We start from the raw sequence: 16,844 nt of genomic DNA, 5'->3' as shown, positions 1-16,844 counted from the left end.
GAAACGTTTCCCCTTAGTTAATAGGTCAATATTTGGTTACTTCACGAACATATATGTGTGCTATTAATATTTTCGATGAAACGTTTCCCCTCAGTTAATAGGTCAATATTCGGTTACTTCACGAACATATATATGTGTGCTATTAATATTTTTTTTTATCAAGAAGTTCTTATTTTCACAACATTCTTGGACAGATTTATCGGCGCCTTCAACTTGTTCGACGAGGATCGTACCACATAAAATTATACGTGCTTCATAATCGAACATGAGTACCCACACGCAAATATTGAAGAACTTTTAAGAAAAAATAATAGTAAAAAATAAACTTAGCTAGATACATTATATATATATATATTAAAGAATTAAGTAGAAATAATGTCCCTTCCCAACCCTACACATGTTTCCTTATGTTAAGACAAGTTAGTAAATAACATATGTGGAGTAGGAGAAGTTGTCTGAGGCACCTAATTATGAGGATACTATTTTACTCAGTGTTTATTTTATCACATTAAATTAGACAGCAATTAGATATGCCCCCAACAAATGATCTAATTATTATTATTATTATTATTATTATTATTATTATTATTATTATTATTATTATTATTATATACATACCCAAAAATGCTTAATAGATTCCGGAGAATCATTTATGTACAAAATTATCGTGAAATAATCAAGAAGTGTAGGAAACCTATACTCTAATTTACGTTGTACTCCCGCCCGCCCTGGAAAGTATGAACAATTTCTTTTTTATTCCGTCTCTGAAAAGTATGATCATTCTAATTTTGAAAATTATTTTCTCTCTAATGGGGTGAGACCCATTATCCACTAACAATACTTTAATTATTTTTCTTACTATCTCTCTTACTTTACCAATTATACATTAAAACATGTGTCGAACTAAATGTTCATATTTTTGAGGGAGGAGGAAGTAAGTTTTTTTTTAATGAGACCATCTTCTATGAACCAACTATCTCGATCTGAGTTTGAATGGCATCACTCTAACCAGATTTCTATCGTTGATTCGTCAATATCAATCGATTCGAACATCCACTTAATTTCACTCAATCTTCATCCGAATGATGGCTAGAGCAGTCATATTCGGATCTATAGGTAGTTTTATATTTGCATAAATGGCAACACAAGATAGGTAAGCAAATCATGTTCACTTACAAATGTGAGAATGACCAAACTCATGGGGCCAATCACATGTTCCTCGTATACAAAATATAACAAATTGGGATTGAAATTTAATTCCGTTTAAGGAGATTGATATTGACATAGATATTTAAGCTGTGGAAGAAAGTTGGTTTATGTGTAACAAATTGTGAAAATATTCCACATTTACGAGGAATCACCGACACACGTCCAAATACGACACTCCTTAGTCTGATCTATTGGCCCATTATAATGTCATATATTCAAGATTTGCTAATAAAAATTCACATCAAACACAACTAGTTTGGATTGGAACGGATTTCTCTTATTCTCTACTTTGGATTTTCAGTTTTATTTAAATCTAAGTATTTCTAAAATAACAAAAAAATATTTCTGAGTCTTTGATTTTTTGAAATTTTAAATTTTGTTCAGGTTTTGGTATAAAAGTTTTGGATGACCCCAGCACATGCACAGTGACATCATAATTTTTATTTTAAAATGCTACATACCTACAATAAACGCAGGACATCTTTTCCAAATGATAAAGAGAGTTTTAAACTCCAAAAAGTTTGAATAAAATTTATGTAAATTACTAGAATAAATTTTGCAGTGAAGCCTAACAATTACTCCAATTTATTTCGAGACGATTCAGACAAAATTTTAACATAAAAATAGCAATTATACATCACAATTGATGTGTCAATAAAATAAGAAAATACAACATGCTCTTAACTTAGACAACTATTGGTGTGTTTATGATCTATGCTGAGAGACTGTAACACCACTTCTTGAAAATCTCTCCTCCAGCAGAAAGCAAGAGAAATACAAAATCTAACTGTCAAAACGAAGATGGTGAAGAGTATACACATTTGAAATATTGCGCCATACCAGTAAGGTGGGCGTCGGACTCGGGCAAAAAGACAAAATCAATCTCAGATATAAGACGTAACCGATCACCCTTCAGCTTCAAGTAGAATACTTTCTTGTCACATTCTAAGCTCCAGCATTGATTCCCTACCTCAATCATCTCTGAAAGCGGCAATCTCTGAGAAATGTTGGCTGGTGTGCAAACTATTGGATGACAAGATCCTTGAGTGAATCCAACTTCCCATTGGAAGACACGGTAGGGTTTCCATTTTCAGATGGCTTGTGACTTTGGTGGTATGAGGAATTTGAGACAGCGGAGCTGCAACGGCCTTCAAAGTACGTTGAGTGGGGGAAGTACTCAGCACATCGAGCTTTCCATCCTGGAAGGAGATTATGATTTCAGATGATGTGTTACTTGGCAATATAAGACTTCCATTCATGCAATGTTTAACACTAGACAAAAGGACACATGCAAGCAAAGCTATTTTCGTTGCAACAACAATCATTCAATTTTATGACGAAGTGAAATGGATGAAGTAAAAAGTCTCACTTGAAGCAGCATCGTGGTCGTCCAAAATCGATCCTAGGAGTTTGTGGACTGAAATGCAATCCTTTAGCCTCCAAACTCTGGTTGGCACAACTGCTCCATTTCTGCAAGGAATATGAGTTATACTCAGTGTTACAAGAACATCTATTATATTTATGAGAACTAGTAAAATTTAATAGTAACATACGAGGAAGACAAGTCGCCTGATGGCTCTTCTATCAACTTAATAGCATCTTGCTTCTTGTGCGGTTCCAAAACAAAAATCATTTCGGCTGCAGCAGCTCTGTGCCTCAAGGAATCTGAAAAGTAAAAGACTCAAATAACAATACTATAGTGGACTAGTGTGTAATTAAATATCCATATAAACATACAAAAGTATTACCTCTATGCTTCTCTAGGAACATAGAGTTTGCCTCGGTGAGAGATTTCTCATGCAACTGACTGTAAAAAAAGAGGTAGTATTAACACAGAACCAACCAGATTAAATAAAGGCTAAATAAAGGAAGCATATCAAAATTGAATCCTCCCCTTTTCTTGGAGAATGTAGGTGTGGAGGGAAGGAAAAACAAAGACAGTATATTCAAGAGCACCTGAATGCAGGACGCTCAGCCTCTAGCACACCCCAGATAAGTTTTTCTGCATCAGTTACTGGAGATGGCATGGATGACACTTTATGAAAGAACTTTATCTGCAGGACAGGAAATATAATGCATAGGTAAAAAACTTGTACAAAGCAGAAATAGTGATGTTGCTACACTTATGCATTACAGTGGTGAATTAAGGTTTTACTAATTAATCATACCAAACAACGATGTACATCCGGATCATTGGCATCCAACCGCACTAGATGCTTAACTGCCTGCAAAAAATAGAATAAGGGAGTTTAGAAAATAGAATTCGAAACGCCACAAAACAGTTCCAGAAGAATGTGAGAAAAATATCATCTGTCATGAGGTTGACATTTCCTAAACGAAAGTAACAGCTTATGTTTGCCCTTCCAAAAAATCCACTGATAAAACAAAGGGAAAATGTGGATCTATCTCCAGCTATTAACTTAGCTAAAACTTATGAGGATTGGAGATAGAGAAATAACAGTAGAAGAAAATTGTATTTAATAAAGCATTAGAACTTGCCTGCAATGCAAGTAAGATTTTCTTCTTTCTCATGTTAACTTCAAAAGAAAACAAGTGCGTTTGCAAGGAGTCCGAAGAATGCTTCTGGAGAAGTTTCAAGTACTTTGTAGCTTCCGCCAAAGGATCTTCAACCTACAAGTACAAATTAAATCATCAAATGTAGTTATATTATATATTCTCTTGTCTGGAAGTAAATGGAAGACAGCCTCAGTAACTTAGGTGGAGAACATAAAGAATCCTCCAAAAAACAGGGTTACCGTGCAAACAATAAAACCAAATGCCCAAACAGAAATGTAACAAGTACCTGCAGTAATTTCTCTCCATGTGGATCAGGATCTACTGGCTTAACTTGCTTTTTTCCAGATTTTTGAACAGCAGTAGCATTTGATTCTTCCTTCACTTCTGCTTCCTGCACAGTGCAACCATTTTAGTGCAAAGCTATCTGACATAAATCGTTTTATCACAATAAGCTTTGATGAAAAAGTTTGTTTACTTTCTTAGTGCGGGCTTCAGCCTTCCTCTGCTTTTGCCTCAATTTCTTTTTCTGAGAAGGAGCCATCTTTGACATCTCTTCATCTTCTTCTGCAGGTGACTTTGGAGGAGAATCATACAACTTCAAGTAGCATCTGTGTATCAGATTAAATAAGTTCAGGCACACACAGGAAGAAGAGAGAGGGAAAAAAAATTAGTATATATTCTAAAGTGGTAAAAGCATCATAAACTGCATCAATAAAAATCAATACCTTATCACTCCATCAGTTGCATCAATAAAAATCAATACCTTATCACTCCATCAGCTGCTTTGCGAAAATAAGGATGAGAGTGAAGGCGGTCTTGAAACTTCAGCATATCAAGGTAAGGCCGAAGAGTCATTTTTCTTAAGCAGTATGAGTGGAAGTCAAACTGATCTTCTGTAATGTCGGCATAATGCTTTTCAACAGCCAGGAATTTCTTCAAGGCTCGCCCCAGGTCCCCTTGACGCAGATAACTTTCTCCAGACTGTAGTTCATACCTACATAAGATATTCGTAGCAAAATTGATTCATTAAAAATATGGTATGCTTTGGTCATACTTATTAATTAAATAACTCAAAAAGATGCACACCACATGCACTGCATGTCGTGGAGATTATTGTGCTGCTCTCCATCTTTTGTGAATAATACGGCTGTCTTTTCAGCCAATGCAACCTGGAGTTGTAATATAACACATAAGCACAAGAACATCAACAAAAAAAATCTGATTTTAGTAACATACAGAGAGAGGATTATATAATAGCACCAAACCTGATCTGCTTGCAACATACGTTTGACACATTCACTGTTCACATAGCGATCAGCAAGATCCATGCATCTAGCTTCATCAGCCAAAGCAGCAGCTGCTACTGGATCACCAACATGCTTTAATATCCGGCTCTGAAGGGTGAATTACCAGTAAAATATGTTTAGCTTTTGCAATAATTGATAACTGGCCCTCTTAAGATATGATGGACGAATCACAGTGGCAACATGGGACCAAAAAAATAGTTATATGTATAAAAATGCAGATAATATGCCAATTTGTGAAATAATCATATAATGCATATTCAAAAGTACTAAGAACGCCGGCAAACATACATGCAGAAAATATACAAAGCAGACATTAATGTGGCTGAATGGTCTTATCAAGAGCAGGTGATTGAATATCAAGGAGGACTAATTGTGTTCTGATTGGACAAGGCATCACAGCCCACAGACACAAATGATAAGATATCCTAGCAATAATAGTAATACCTAATAAACATTCTCGCCAAAAAATATACAGTTGAAATATAAAAATTGGAAATATTGGTAGGGAATCCAACTCAACACCAGACATAAACTTTGGCTTCTTCAGAGTGTGGGGATAAGGAAAGCAAAAATCCACCTCAACTCACCATTGCCACTCATAGTGTGTTGATACGGTCAGCACATTTCAAAAAACCCAACAAGACTAGGGTGCACCAACTCATTGGAAAATGAATACCATCACTCTCTTTCATTCATCATCACAGAACCAAGAAAATATAAATAATAATAAAGAGGATTTTACTCACTATAGCATTCTTATTGAAATCAATTATGAATTATGTGATTGAAGGATGATTTCATGGAAGAGCATTAACTATCCAATTTGAGATTAAGAGATAACACTAGATAAACAAGCATAAGGAGTAGTAGTTGAGACTTAAGATTGTTTAGAAAAATATACACTTGGCTATCAAATCATAAATATGCTTTAACAGATTCTTAAGAAAGTATTTCATTAAAAGAAAGTATTTCGTTTAGGGAACAAGAATTCCAGTATATCGTAATACCTTCACTGAGTATAAATCAATGACAGTTGGAGTGTGTTCAATGGCCTCTTCAATTTTCTTGAGAGCAACATCATACTGACAGCGCCTATCATAATGCTGTACATTGTAAAATTGTTAACACAACCAAAATACCAAGCTAATAAATAGCAGGGAGCCTAGAAAAAAAAGAATAGGTGCGAACCTGAGCCAAATAAAACAGAATCCACATAAGTGTTGACGGAGGCTCCTTGTCCACCCTGAAGATGGCCAAATAAAATTACTACAATAAGCAAAACATCTAGAAATAGAAATATCAATAGTTGAAAATTTATAGTAAAATGCAGTTTGTATCAAAATATCTTGTTATATTCATCTGATTTAACTTGTATTATCTACTAGGTCAACATTCAAAAGAAAAAATTGTTGAATCGTTATATGACACATAGATGAAGCTTTTGAGAACTGTCATATGAAACATATGCCAGGCAGGCAGGCACAAAAGTCAGTTAACATAATTCAAACTAGATTTTCTTCTTTTAGTAATAAGTCATGAGGCTATGTTATAGCCAATTAAAGCAACTAGGGTAGAAGCTGTGCAAAAAGTAAATATTGTTCAGAAATATAGATTTTTGAACTCTAGATTGATCGCAAAGAAAGTAGGGGATAATAACCCATCTGATCACATTAGGGACTTAAAGTATTGAGATATATGTGTGTAAAACAGTACATATGTACAATTATAAAGACAAAGATCCCCTTTAAGTAACAAAACGTATATAAGGTAAACGTAAGTTAAATGACCTCCCAGGATATGCACCAGTTGTCTTGATGGCATTCTCCAGCTCAGTAATTAACTGCTCCAAAATATAAGCCTATACAAGAGAAGTACAGTGACTTGTGACTTTATGCACTATGGAGGAGAAAATATTTCCTTAAACCTAAGAAAACAGTCATAACACCAGAAAAAAAAACTAACCTTTCCAGGATGGTCGTACAGAGGAGAAAGGTCTGAAAATAGAGAAGGAACTCCCTGGATATATGTATCAAAAATTCAAAGCAGGTCATCCACTGATATTTCATCAAAGTAGAAACTTAATATGTGGTTGAAAAATGGGTACCTTAGTTAGAAAAGGGCGGACATAATTTTCAGCAACTGAACGGAATCTTTCATCACTCAGAAAATCTAGGGGAATTCTCTGTTCATAATAAGTTCAGCAACAAAAGTAAAGCATCAGAGGGTGGGTTGCACACAGATACATTAACAATGATTGTGGACTAAAAATTATTCAGGCGCACTGTGAACAATACAAAATCATTGGTAGAGCACAATATAATGTGAATGCATGACTAATATGCACACATCACGATTTTATGAAGAAATATCCAGTGAAATAATGCATAACTCGATCGCTTTAAATATACTTGTAATGCATGAGTTGGTATAGGGTGACTTCTAGACCTGGGCATGAAAGAATGAAACAATCATTTTGAAAGTAATTATTTTTATTGCTCAGTATGAATATGACACAGCACAGTAGACAAAAATAAGTACTTTAGACAAAGATGTTTATGTTCCAAGCAGAGGTGAGATAAAATCGGTCATCACCTTGACAGCAGACGACCTTGTAAGTTGCTTGCTGAGTGATGCATAGAGGGATTCCAATCGGGCAATTTCATCAGAAGAATATTGACCATTTGCTGAATTCAGCCCCATACACCTTTGAAGGCCTTTATGATACCTATCATTGGAAAATATCAATTTCATAGTTGCGTAGAACTTAATACATCAAATTAAAACACTACTCAATCGAATCTTCCCTCTAAGCAAACTACATGTTTCAAGGAACAACCAAAAAATTCTTTTAGATTAGTAGAAAAAGGACTGTCATATCACTACTTTAGTTCTTTGAAATCAAATTTTAGTTTATTCCTTATAAGATTCAGGCACAATACCAATTCCTAAATGTCTCTCCTGCATAACATTTGATTTTCCATCACAAATTGAGGTGCAGATGTTACACACCCCAATCACAACTAGAGAGACTTGTTTATTACTAAAAATCATATTTCTTACCAAGGTAATAAATAACCAACATATTCTGAAACCAAGTTTCTCGGAAAATAAAGGATCAATTCTCATTTCACATGCTGTAAGTAGGAACAGGATGGAAATTTCACAACTTTTAAACAAAAATAATAACCAAATTCTGATACCCATAATTGTCAGGATTCTCGGATAGCAGTTTCATGTATAATTCCTCCCCTTCACTGAAACGGCCAAGCTTTTCAAGCAGAGAAGCCTCTTGCTCCTTGTAAGATAATGTATCAACCTTCACACCAAAAAAACATAATTACAAAAGTCCAAACGAAAAATTATTCATTAAACAATGGAACTTGTAACCACACTCACTATCTTGTGCTCTTTCTTGTGCAACTCATCAAGAGCCCTCTCAAGCAATCCACATTCTTCCAGTAAAGAAATCTGAAAGAAAATGTTACAGAGAGAAGTGTTAATTATAGATGAGACGACAATAGATTGCACCATCATAGAGAGGTAAAACCATAATCAGAATTAGTCAGTGAAGTGTACAATAATGTCAGCATGTGACGAGAATATAGTTATTCCTGACAATCTCACACACTACAATTAAAGCTAGTGAGGCATTACCTTGTACAAAAGCATTTCGCCATGCTCAATACGTTCATTGTCAGGAGGGTAATCATCCTCCAAAGTCCCTTCATATGCTTGTAGAATATCAACTGCCTTTGGTCCACTGATAAAAATAATAATATGTGCAAAATGAGACCTAATCAGTAAACTTCAGAACAACATAATAGCATCTTAATGAACGTACTTGGAGTTTAGATGTTGGGAAACAGCAAATCCAATCCAATTCATCCGATGATTTGGTTTCAAGGTGAGTAATTGTTGGCGTGTCTCGACAAAACCTTCCAAGTCACGCATTTGAGCCTGCGAAACAGTTTTATTATGGATATAGTATAGGACATCATTAGTAAGACATGCCTATCCTAAAGTCAAAGGGGTAGAGTGTAAGATACTAATAGGTGACAATGTAATTTAAGAATTCGGCGTACACCAACTATATTTTACTACTTGTTGAGCTTAGGTCTGAAGTATGAAAGACCATAAACAAAGAAAACTTGTAGTATAAAACATCATATGAATATCTGTCAGAATAAGCAAGTACAAAATAACATGCCTGTAAAAGAGAAAGATCTCTGAGTATTTCAATGTTATCGGGATCAATTCTTAGTGCATTGCGGTAACACTTGATTGCTTCCCTGTATTCTCTGTCGGACCTATATAGAAGACCATAAACGTGCCAGCAAACATGACTCTTAAGGTCATTCTGCAAAAATGAAAAATCAAAATTAGGATAGTAGATAACAATAAAAAGTAAGTGAGGCAGGAGTTAATAGTAGGGGCCTAGGGAGTAAGAAAATCAGGGATTAACCTTCAATCCAAGCCTGACAAGTTCATATGCCTCAGACTTGCGGTCCATGCAATTCAATGTCAGCCCTTTCATTGATAAGGTCTCTGTCATCCATAAGAGCAATCGAAGGGAAAAAATCAGAAGAAATTAAGAAACAATCCAGTACAAGATCCTGACAGACATCCAGAAATAAGATTGAAAAAGAGAACTAAAATTTTCTTCTCTACATATCCTTAAATGGTAACATAAACATCAGGAGTATACCTGACTAGCTCTTTAATCTACTTCACATAATAAAGACAGTAGGTACAATATCATCAAAATCATATTTGCAAAATCAATCAGAATTTGAACATTGCTAAAGAAGAAAATTATACTGCAACACATGACGAAAGAAGGTTAAAAACAGCAATACAGATGATGTACTCTTAGCATAAGTCCTGAAGCAGAAATTTCAGAGATTATGACTCACAGCACAAATCCACTTTACAAAATTTGGGGATTAAGTCCAGTAGCGCCAGAAACAGTACAGAAGCTTACACTAAAAAAGGAAAGTATATATCAAATACCAGATAAACTTTTACAAACCTCCATGATCAGGGAACTTCTTTAAGATGGCATCAGCAGCCTTTAAACCTTTTTTGTATTGTTTTGTTTCATATGATTTCTGCAAAGACAAAACACAAAGCTTTCTCAACAATCACAATACACTCTACTAACAACAAAAGCATTGTGATCACTATCGAATCAGCCTCACACATACATAAAATCAAATGACACATGCATAAGACGAATATAAACGCTCATAAAATCGTCATAGTGGATCTATTCGGTTACTTATACTTAAAAGTTCAGCTTCTCCAAAAACGTGACAAGTGATATACAATTGACAGAGATTACGTGATGGCCCATTTGATTATGCAGCACCGGTTTCTAAGAACACGACCAGAGTACATGAAGCTACCGCAAACTACCTAGAGCCGAAGACGAATGTACCAGATATCTATTGGACTAAAATTAGGAATAGTTTGTTCAAACGTCCCCCCGAAAAACAAAAAACAGCAATGCAAATAAGGTATTTTTTTAGCATTAACAAACTGTGATCTTGCTAATATACAATAAGATACCAAAAGGGATCAATACACATTATTTTTATTGAGTAAGACGTCTTTCTGCATGCTTAAATGGCAAAAGAAATTACACGAAATCACAAATGCAATTCCGCACGCTCAAAATAGAATTCATAGAAACATAACTTCAACACAATTAATCGAAATCAGATAGAGAAACAGCCCAGCCACAGCTGCAGCAATCGGACAAAAAATCTAGGGTTTTACATGACGCCATATCGCAAGTCTAATTACTGAAATCAACGAATATATTTAGCAAAAGGAAAGTAAAAAGAAAGACTGTTTAAGAGTGAGAAGCACTTACGACGATGAGCTTAAAGAGGTTGGCCTCTTTTGCAGGAAGCGAAGCGCCCATTGTAGCAAGCACACTGAACGCCGCTCAATAGCGCGAGATTAATTTCAAAGGTTTTCGCGAAGTTTAGAGAGATAGAGAGTGTGATAAATGCGTCGAGAGAAAGAGAGAGATTAGGGTGGCGTTTATCTGCTGCAACCCTACAACTGAGAAGAAAGAGTTAAAACATAGTTGCAGTCAAGGGCATTACCGTCATTCCAAATCACGGGATTTTCCTTTTTTCTTTTATTCAATGCATCCATTCAATATTCTTCTTTAAAAAATCAACATATTAATTATTTATGGCTTTTATTTAATTTTTATTATAAGCTGTGGGTACTTGAACCAGATCCAAACTAAATCCTCTTTCTTGATTGTTATTGGTGGTTCGCGGCAAAAGATTTTTTTCTTATATTATCACAAAAATACAATTTTGATTACACAAGCTCCATAGGAGCCATTGCAATCTTTTTATTAAAATAAACCATAATCATATTGGGCAATATATTTTCCTACCTAAATTATATGATCATTCAATATTGAATTTAAAGAAAAATGACAAATATTTAAAATCCACAAGCATGTCATCATTTTTTCTTTCTCATACTTAAATAACTCAACTCAACCCTTGCTAGTTGCTACCAATTCACATACTGTTATTTAGAAAGAAGAAGCAATGTAGTTATAAGCTTGGTCTATTTCATCTTCTGTCATCTCGATCGTTGCATCGCTGTCATAAGAGTCATTTCCACCAGCTTTATCGTTCTTTCTACCTTTCCTGCACTCGTGATTCTGTGGCTTTGTCACGCTTGGTGTATCATCGTGCTCCATACTCAGAAACTCGAGCTCGTATATCTGTTTGCAGGCCATGACTTCTCTACAAAGGTCTTCCTTGCTGGGAGCGCTGCCTGTGGCATCAACTTGTGCCAGCTGCTCGACTACACGAGGAAGGCAGCCCCATTGTTCTGTTATATGTTGGACGCCCTAAAGATGAAAGTGCCAACAAATGGAAACATTTCAATCAGAGGCCAGACACGAAAACTACAAACAGAAATTATCATTTTCATTAAGCACCAGCCGATTCAATACAACTCTGCAGTCATAGCATCATTTGTGGATTTGACCAAAACTGTAAGAAAATAAAAGATAACTCCGACATACTAGGAGCAACTATTTATAATAACTAAGTAAGAAACTGATTATGCGAAGACCAGTGTGATGCTCAGCATATCTTGACAAGACAAATGAGGACCAACACTCCAACTATATGTAACAAGGATATTCAATACAGTATTTTAGAAACTTTTCAAAGATTAGCATAGTTAAAAATTGTTCTGTTTGTCAATTCTATGAAAATCCCCATGCAATTCTCTGCTGCAATTGATGCGAAGCATATCTCCTATATTTTTCCCCTTAGACTACACATTTTTATGTAAACTATAACTCATCAAATCGTACTTTTGTTGTAGTTTAGGATGTTAGAAGCTGGAAGTTCGTCGGAAGTGCTCACTTGAGGAGTCCAGAAAGTTCGCCCGGTCGGGCGATTCTTTACGACACAAAACGCCCGGTCGGGCGTTTCCCCGCGAGCCATCCAGAGTCTTTCGCCCGGTCGGGCGATGTGCTTCTCTATTTTCGCCCGGTCGGGCGATTTCGTAATGCGTAGTGATTCCAGTTTCTTCGCCCGGTCGGGCGACTTTGTGTTTCTAATTCGCCCGGTCGGGCGTTTGGCCCCCCAACCGCAAAAGGGCAGTTTTCTTGTCAGTTTTGCTGGGGAGTTTGGGGGAATTAAAAGGAAAATAGGACGAGACAGGGGAGAGAGAAAATCAGAGGGAAAATCAGAGGGGAAAGAAGGAAGAAGAAGAAGGGAGGAAGACCCCGGAATCCAATCTTCATCATCTACGAGACGGACTACCGCCGGCTATCGGAGAACACCATTAATCTTTCGGTTTTTCTTCTTTAGCATGTGTGGCTAGTTTTTCTTCATTGCTCCTAACACTAGTAGGATGAATTAACTGTAAAGATTCTATATTTAACCATTCGCTTTGGTTTTCGTCTATGGTTCGGATTTTATTTATGCTATGTTTGATGCATCAAATGTAGTATATTAATTGCCTCTTTCTAATGTCTCTTTAACTTGGAAATTGGATGAAAACTTAGATGAAGAACTTGTTAATTTTATCTTGTTTAGAGATAAATGTAAAAGTGAATATTGATGTTAAAAAGTCTTCGAGGTTGAATTAATACTTACTACGCTTCCGTGGGAGTTTAGTTTGATGAGAAGATGTTATGTGTTAAGTGTTCAGCTAACCATAATATTTGTTGGATTTGAGAAGTTAGTCTAGTATTTACCGCGCTTCTGCAGGAATATTAGTCTAACGAGTAGGTACTTTTGGCTATGTGTTCAGCTAGCATTAGTACTATAATTCTTTAAGTATGTTCAGTACTTTTAGAGTGTAAAATTGATCTTCATTCTCAATTGCTTATGAACTTGAATATAGAATCAATACAATAGCGATTCATCCGAATGTTGTTAGGAGCAATGTTCTTTATCTCTTGAGTTTCTCTACTTTCGTACTTTAGTTCTTAAATTTAGTTTTTTTAATCTTGTTAAACCTTATTAAATAATCAGACGCCTCCCTGTGGTTCGACATTCTTTTGCTACAACTGCATCTGTACTCTTGCAGAAAGTTGTAATTTTAGAGCTATTTTATTAAGCTTGTGTGTAAGTAATTCATTGATATAAAAGCTCGAAAAATACACATCAGCAATGATAGATATAGATGTGCAATAACTGTACAGAAACCAGTTGTATTTCGAGGTTAAAAAAATGAAAAGAGCCAAAAAGATCAAATAACCATTTTTTCCAGAATCAAGTGCACAGGTTCACTGCTCAAGGGGTATATATATAATGGTGAAAATAAAATAACCAACCAAAAGCAGTACCTGTCCTTGCTTGAGAGCATCTATAGCATCTTGTAAACAAGTCAGAATACCTTCGGCAGCTATCTTTTTTATCTCACTTGGACCTGGCTGCAAAATTAAGTTGCGTATTATTTAAGCAAACAAATCTTGAATTGGATTTACAAAATGTAAGCTAAGATTTCAGCATGATATATTGATCCATAAATCCTTACGATGTGTTCATAACATATGCAACAAACAAAATAGCTTCAAAAACCCATATGATGATACATAGTTTTGTCCAACATCTTATTTTTGAGATCCCTTTAGAATACGACTTTTAGTTACTGTAAGGGCAGGAAGAGTGAAAACTTAAGAAGAAAGTAATCCAGAAGTTATTTCAATAATTTGTCATAAATCATCTCATCTTCAACAAATTATTCTTCTGACAGGAAGCAAGCTATCAACTTCAAATAACTTTATGCCCTGAGAATAATAAAGCTCAATACAATTAAGAGTTACAAAGAGATGACATTTTACTTTCTCTTCTTGGCTCTCCAGCCATGATAATGTTCTTTTGAGATCCTCAACAGCCCACTTCTTTGCTTTTACAGGAGAAAAGTTTCCTTTCATCTGGTGAATGTATCAGTACATAAAATCAAGAACAAGACAGAAAATGTGAATGAAACGTCAACTACTTATAAATTTATACAAACTGAAGTTGTTACAAATGGGAGATAAATATTTCCATCCCATCTTTTGTTTGACTTATTGAATTGGAACAAAAACAATTCTGTCTCGGTTTAAGAAATTATTTTTCATAGGAGGTAATTGGGGATTCAGAAGAATGAACAACAATACTTACTCCAAATTGGAGAACAAAAGAGCGATAGTGAGCAGCAGCCTTTTTATTCCATACAGAAATGGAAACATTATAAATACCTTAGAAGTGCCAGTAGCCTTCTTTGAATGTACGCCAGTTTCTTTTTGCTTTGAAGGTTTAGTGGATGAAGATGGCTGTACATCTGAAAGTAAGATATGACATTTAGTTGGGTAAAACACCTCAGGGGTTGAGATCTGACCTATTACAAGCATACATGTGAGAACTAAAGATGCAATTAGCAAACAAAACTGCACATTTGAATATCCCATATCAACCCACTCCCATTTATTCAAATAACACACATCGACAATACTAGCATTATTTTAGAAACAGAGTATAGCAAATGGGGTACAACGTGGCCCATACAGTTACTGGAAACTATCAAATGGGTGGTAAACATAAGTAAATACTACTATGAAATATTATTATTATTACGCAGACCTTTTCTAGCTTCATGGGAAATGCTTTGTCTCCTCCACGGTTTGCCAGCATGCAGTAGGAATGGCTCAATATCCACAAGTTTTCTTTGGCTATAACACTCTGATATCCAGTCCTAAGAAAGATGAATAATTGTCACCATTGAAACATGAAGAAGAACAAAGAAAGCATTCAGCATCCAAAATAACCACTTGAGATCCGCAATTTCAAGCAGTTTGAGGAATTGACAGATTACAATTACACGAACATTCTCAAACAAACCAACAAGTGACCACTCAAGAATTACTCAATAATCCAGTGTGCTTATGGTAACAAATTATACTCCGTATTACATAAGTTTCAGAGAACTATGTCTATATTCACAAGTAATGAAATACTTACATGACTGGGTTAATAACTTAATTTCACTATCAATCAACCCAGTATAGTGAGCCGCTTCCACACTATACCTGAAAACAATTATTGCTTGATGCAGAAAGTGTCTAACCTTGGATATAACAGTTCCACCATCAGCTTGAACTTGCCTAAACTTTGGAGTGCTGGAAAAGGCACACACTAAAAGGGTGCAGTTTGAGTTCCAATCAGGCTGATACTCAGCCCCCATCTCCAGCATCTGCGACCTCAAAACACCACGCTCCGGATTCACAAACCCAGACAGCACAAATGTCACCCCTTCCTACAAACAAGATCATGAAGTAATTACTAAAATCAAAATCTATGTATATAAAAAACAGAATAAAAGACACAATTTGAAATCAAATCACAATAATACCATCAGCATCGAGAAATCTGAGGCACCCGAGCTCGTAGCAGAGGCAGTTTCACCGCTTTGGCCCTTCTTAGATTTTCCACTATTTGTTAGTTGTTTCGAATTTTCGCTTTCATCATTTTCCTCTTCCCTTGAACTCATCCACGACGGCAAATTCCTTTTCCTTGAGTTTGATTCCGACATTATGATGTCTGCCCAAAAAACCCCTCCCTCACTTCAATCAGTGTACCACTTCAATCAGAATCTACAAATAAGAAAATTCAGATTATCTTCAAACACAAAAACTATGAATTATCATTTCTTGAATTCGGAATCATAATTAAAAACCAGGTGATCATATCCTAACAGCAGTCAACTCGAATTACAGTAATCAAACCGGCATGCACTATGAGTAATCATGGGGCTTTTGTGATTAAATAAAGAATAAAAACGCTAAAATAATCAAAATGCAGCAAAATACAAGTAAATAAATCATCAGAAGGCGTGCCTACTACCTCAACAGTAATACTTCGCCATTGACGGAAACTAAACAGCTTCCACTGCCCCTTTTGCATTAAAAAGCTCAAAATGTGAAGGAATCAAGACTCTGAAATGAGCGAGGTATTTCTCTTCGAATATTTTGGCAAAGTGATTTTTTTTCAAAATATTTATTTTTTATGGGCTTAATCCTAATTGGGTCACCGGTGTATAACTAATATTGGCCCAAAATAAATTATCCCTTATTTAGTTTTAGGCCCATTCTAAATTTAAAGTGTTACTAGTACTACTCAGTCCATAATAAACTCAATTTATTAAGTTTAAATGATCGTAAATTATGTAGTTTTTGTATTTGTAATTATAAACAAATATAGAACTGTTTTCAGTTATATACTTAAAAAATATGTATTAAACTCATTTGTATCTGTGTTGAAATGAGTG

The 16,844-nt window shown here is 35.3% G+C and overlaps 2 protein-coding genes across 2 annotated transcripts; both read right to left on the bottom strand.

Annotated features, from left to right (window-relative positions):
- Positions 1-1,808: 1,808 nt before the first annotated feature.
- Positions 1,809-11,080, bottom strand: LOC121797854 (N-terminal acetyltransferase A complex auxiliary subunit NAA15-like). The gene is made up of 26 exons (XM_042196609.1): positions 10,909-11,080; positions 10,063-10,141; positions 9,496-9,578; positions 9,241-9,390; positions 8,875-8,990; positions 8,688-8,793; positions 8,430-8,501; positions 8,234-8,349; positions 7,626-7,758; positions 7,138-7,215; positions 6,996-7,049; positions 6,821-6,891; positions 6,222-6,276; positions 6,041-6,136; positions 4,992-5,120; positions 4,813-4,895; positions 4,490-4,720; positions 4,202-4,334; positions 4,013-4,117; positions 3,709-3,840; positions 3,378-3,434; positions 3,166-3,263; positions 2,958-3,016; positions 2,763-2,874; positions 2,579-2,679; positions 1,809-2,408 (listed from the first exon to the last, which is right to left on the bottom strand). Exons 1-26 carry the CDS (start codon positions 10,957-10,959, stop codon positions 2,233-2,235), a joined length of 2,676 nt encoding a protein of 891 aa, XP_042052543.1. The 5' UTR covers positions 10,960-11,080; the 3' UTR covers positions 1,809-2,232.
- Positions 11,081-11,442: 362 nt separating this feature from the next.
- LOC121800362 (DNA-repair protein XRCC1-like) lies at positions 11,443-16,540 on the bottom strand. The gene is made up of 8 exons (XM_042199932.1): positions 16,421-16,540; positions 15,930-16,170; positions 15,645-15,833; positions 15,161-15,272; positions 14,779-14,861; positions 14,377-14,469; positions 13,879-13,965; positions 11,443-11,919 (listed from the first exon to the last, which is right to left on the bottom strand). Exons 2-8 carry the CDS (start codon positions 16,107-16,109, stop codon positions 11,596-11,598), a joined length of 1,068 nt encoding a protein of 355 aa, XP_042055866.1. The 5' UTR covers positions 16,110-16,170; positions 16,421-16,540; the 3' UTR covers positions 11,443-11,595.
- Between the last annotated feature and the right edge of the window lie 304 nt (positions 16,541-16,844).

Source organism: Salvia splendens, chromosome 4, assembly GCF_004379255.2.
Source record: "Salvia splendens isolate huo1 chromosome 4, SspV2, whole genome shotgun sequence".
Lineage (NCBI taxonomy): Eukaryota > Viridiplantae > Streptophyta > Magnoliopsida > Lamiales > Lamiaceae > Salvia > Salvia splendens.
This window is presented reverse-complemented; position numbering and strand designations above follow the sequence as displayed.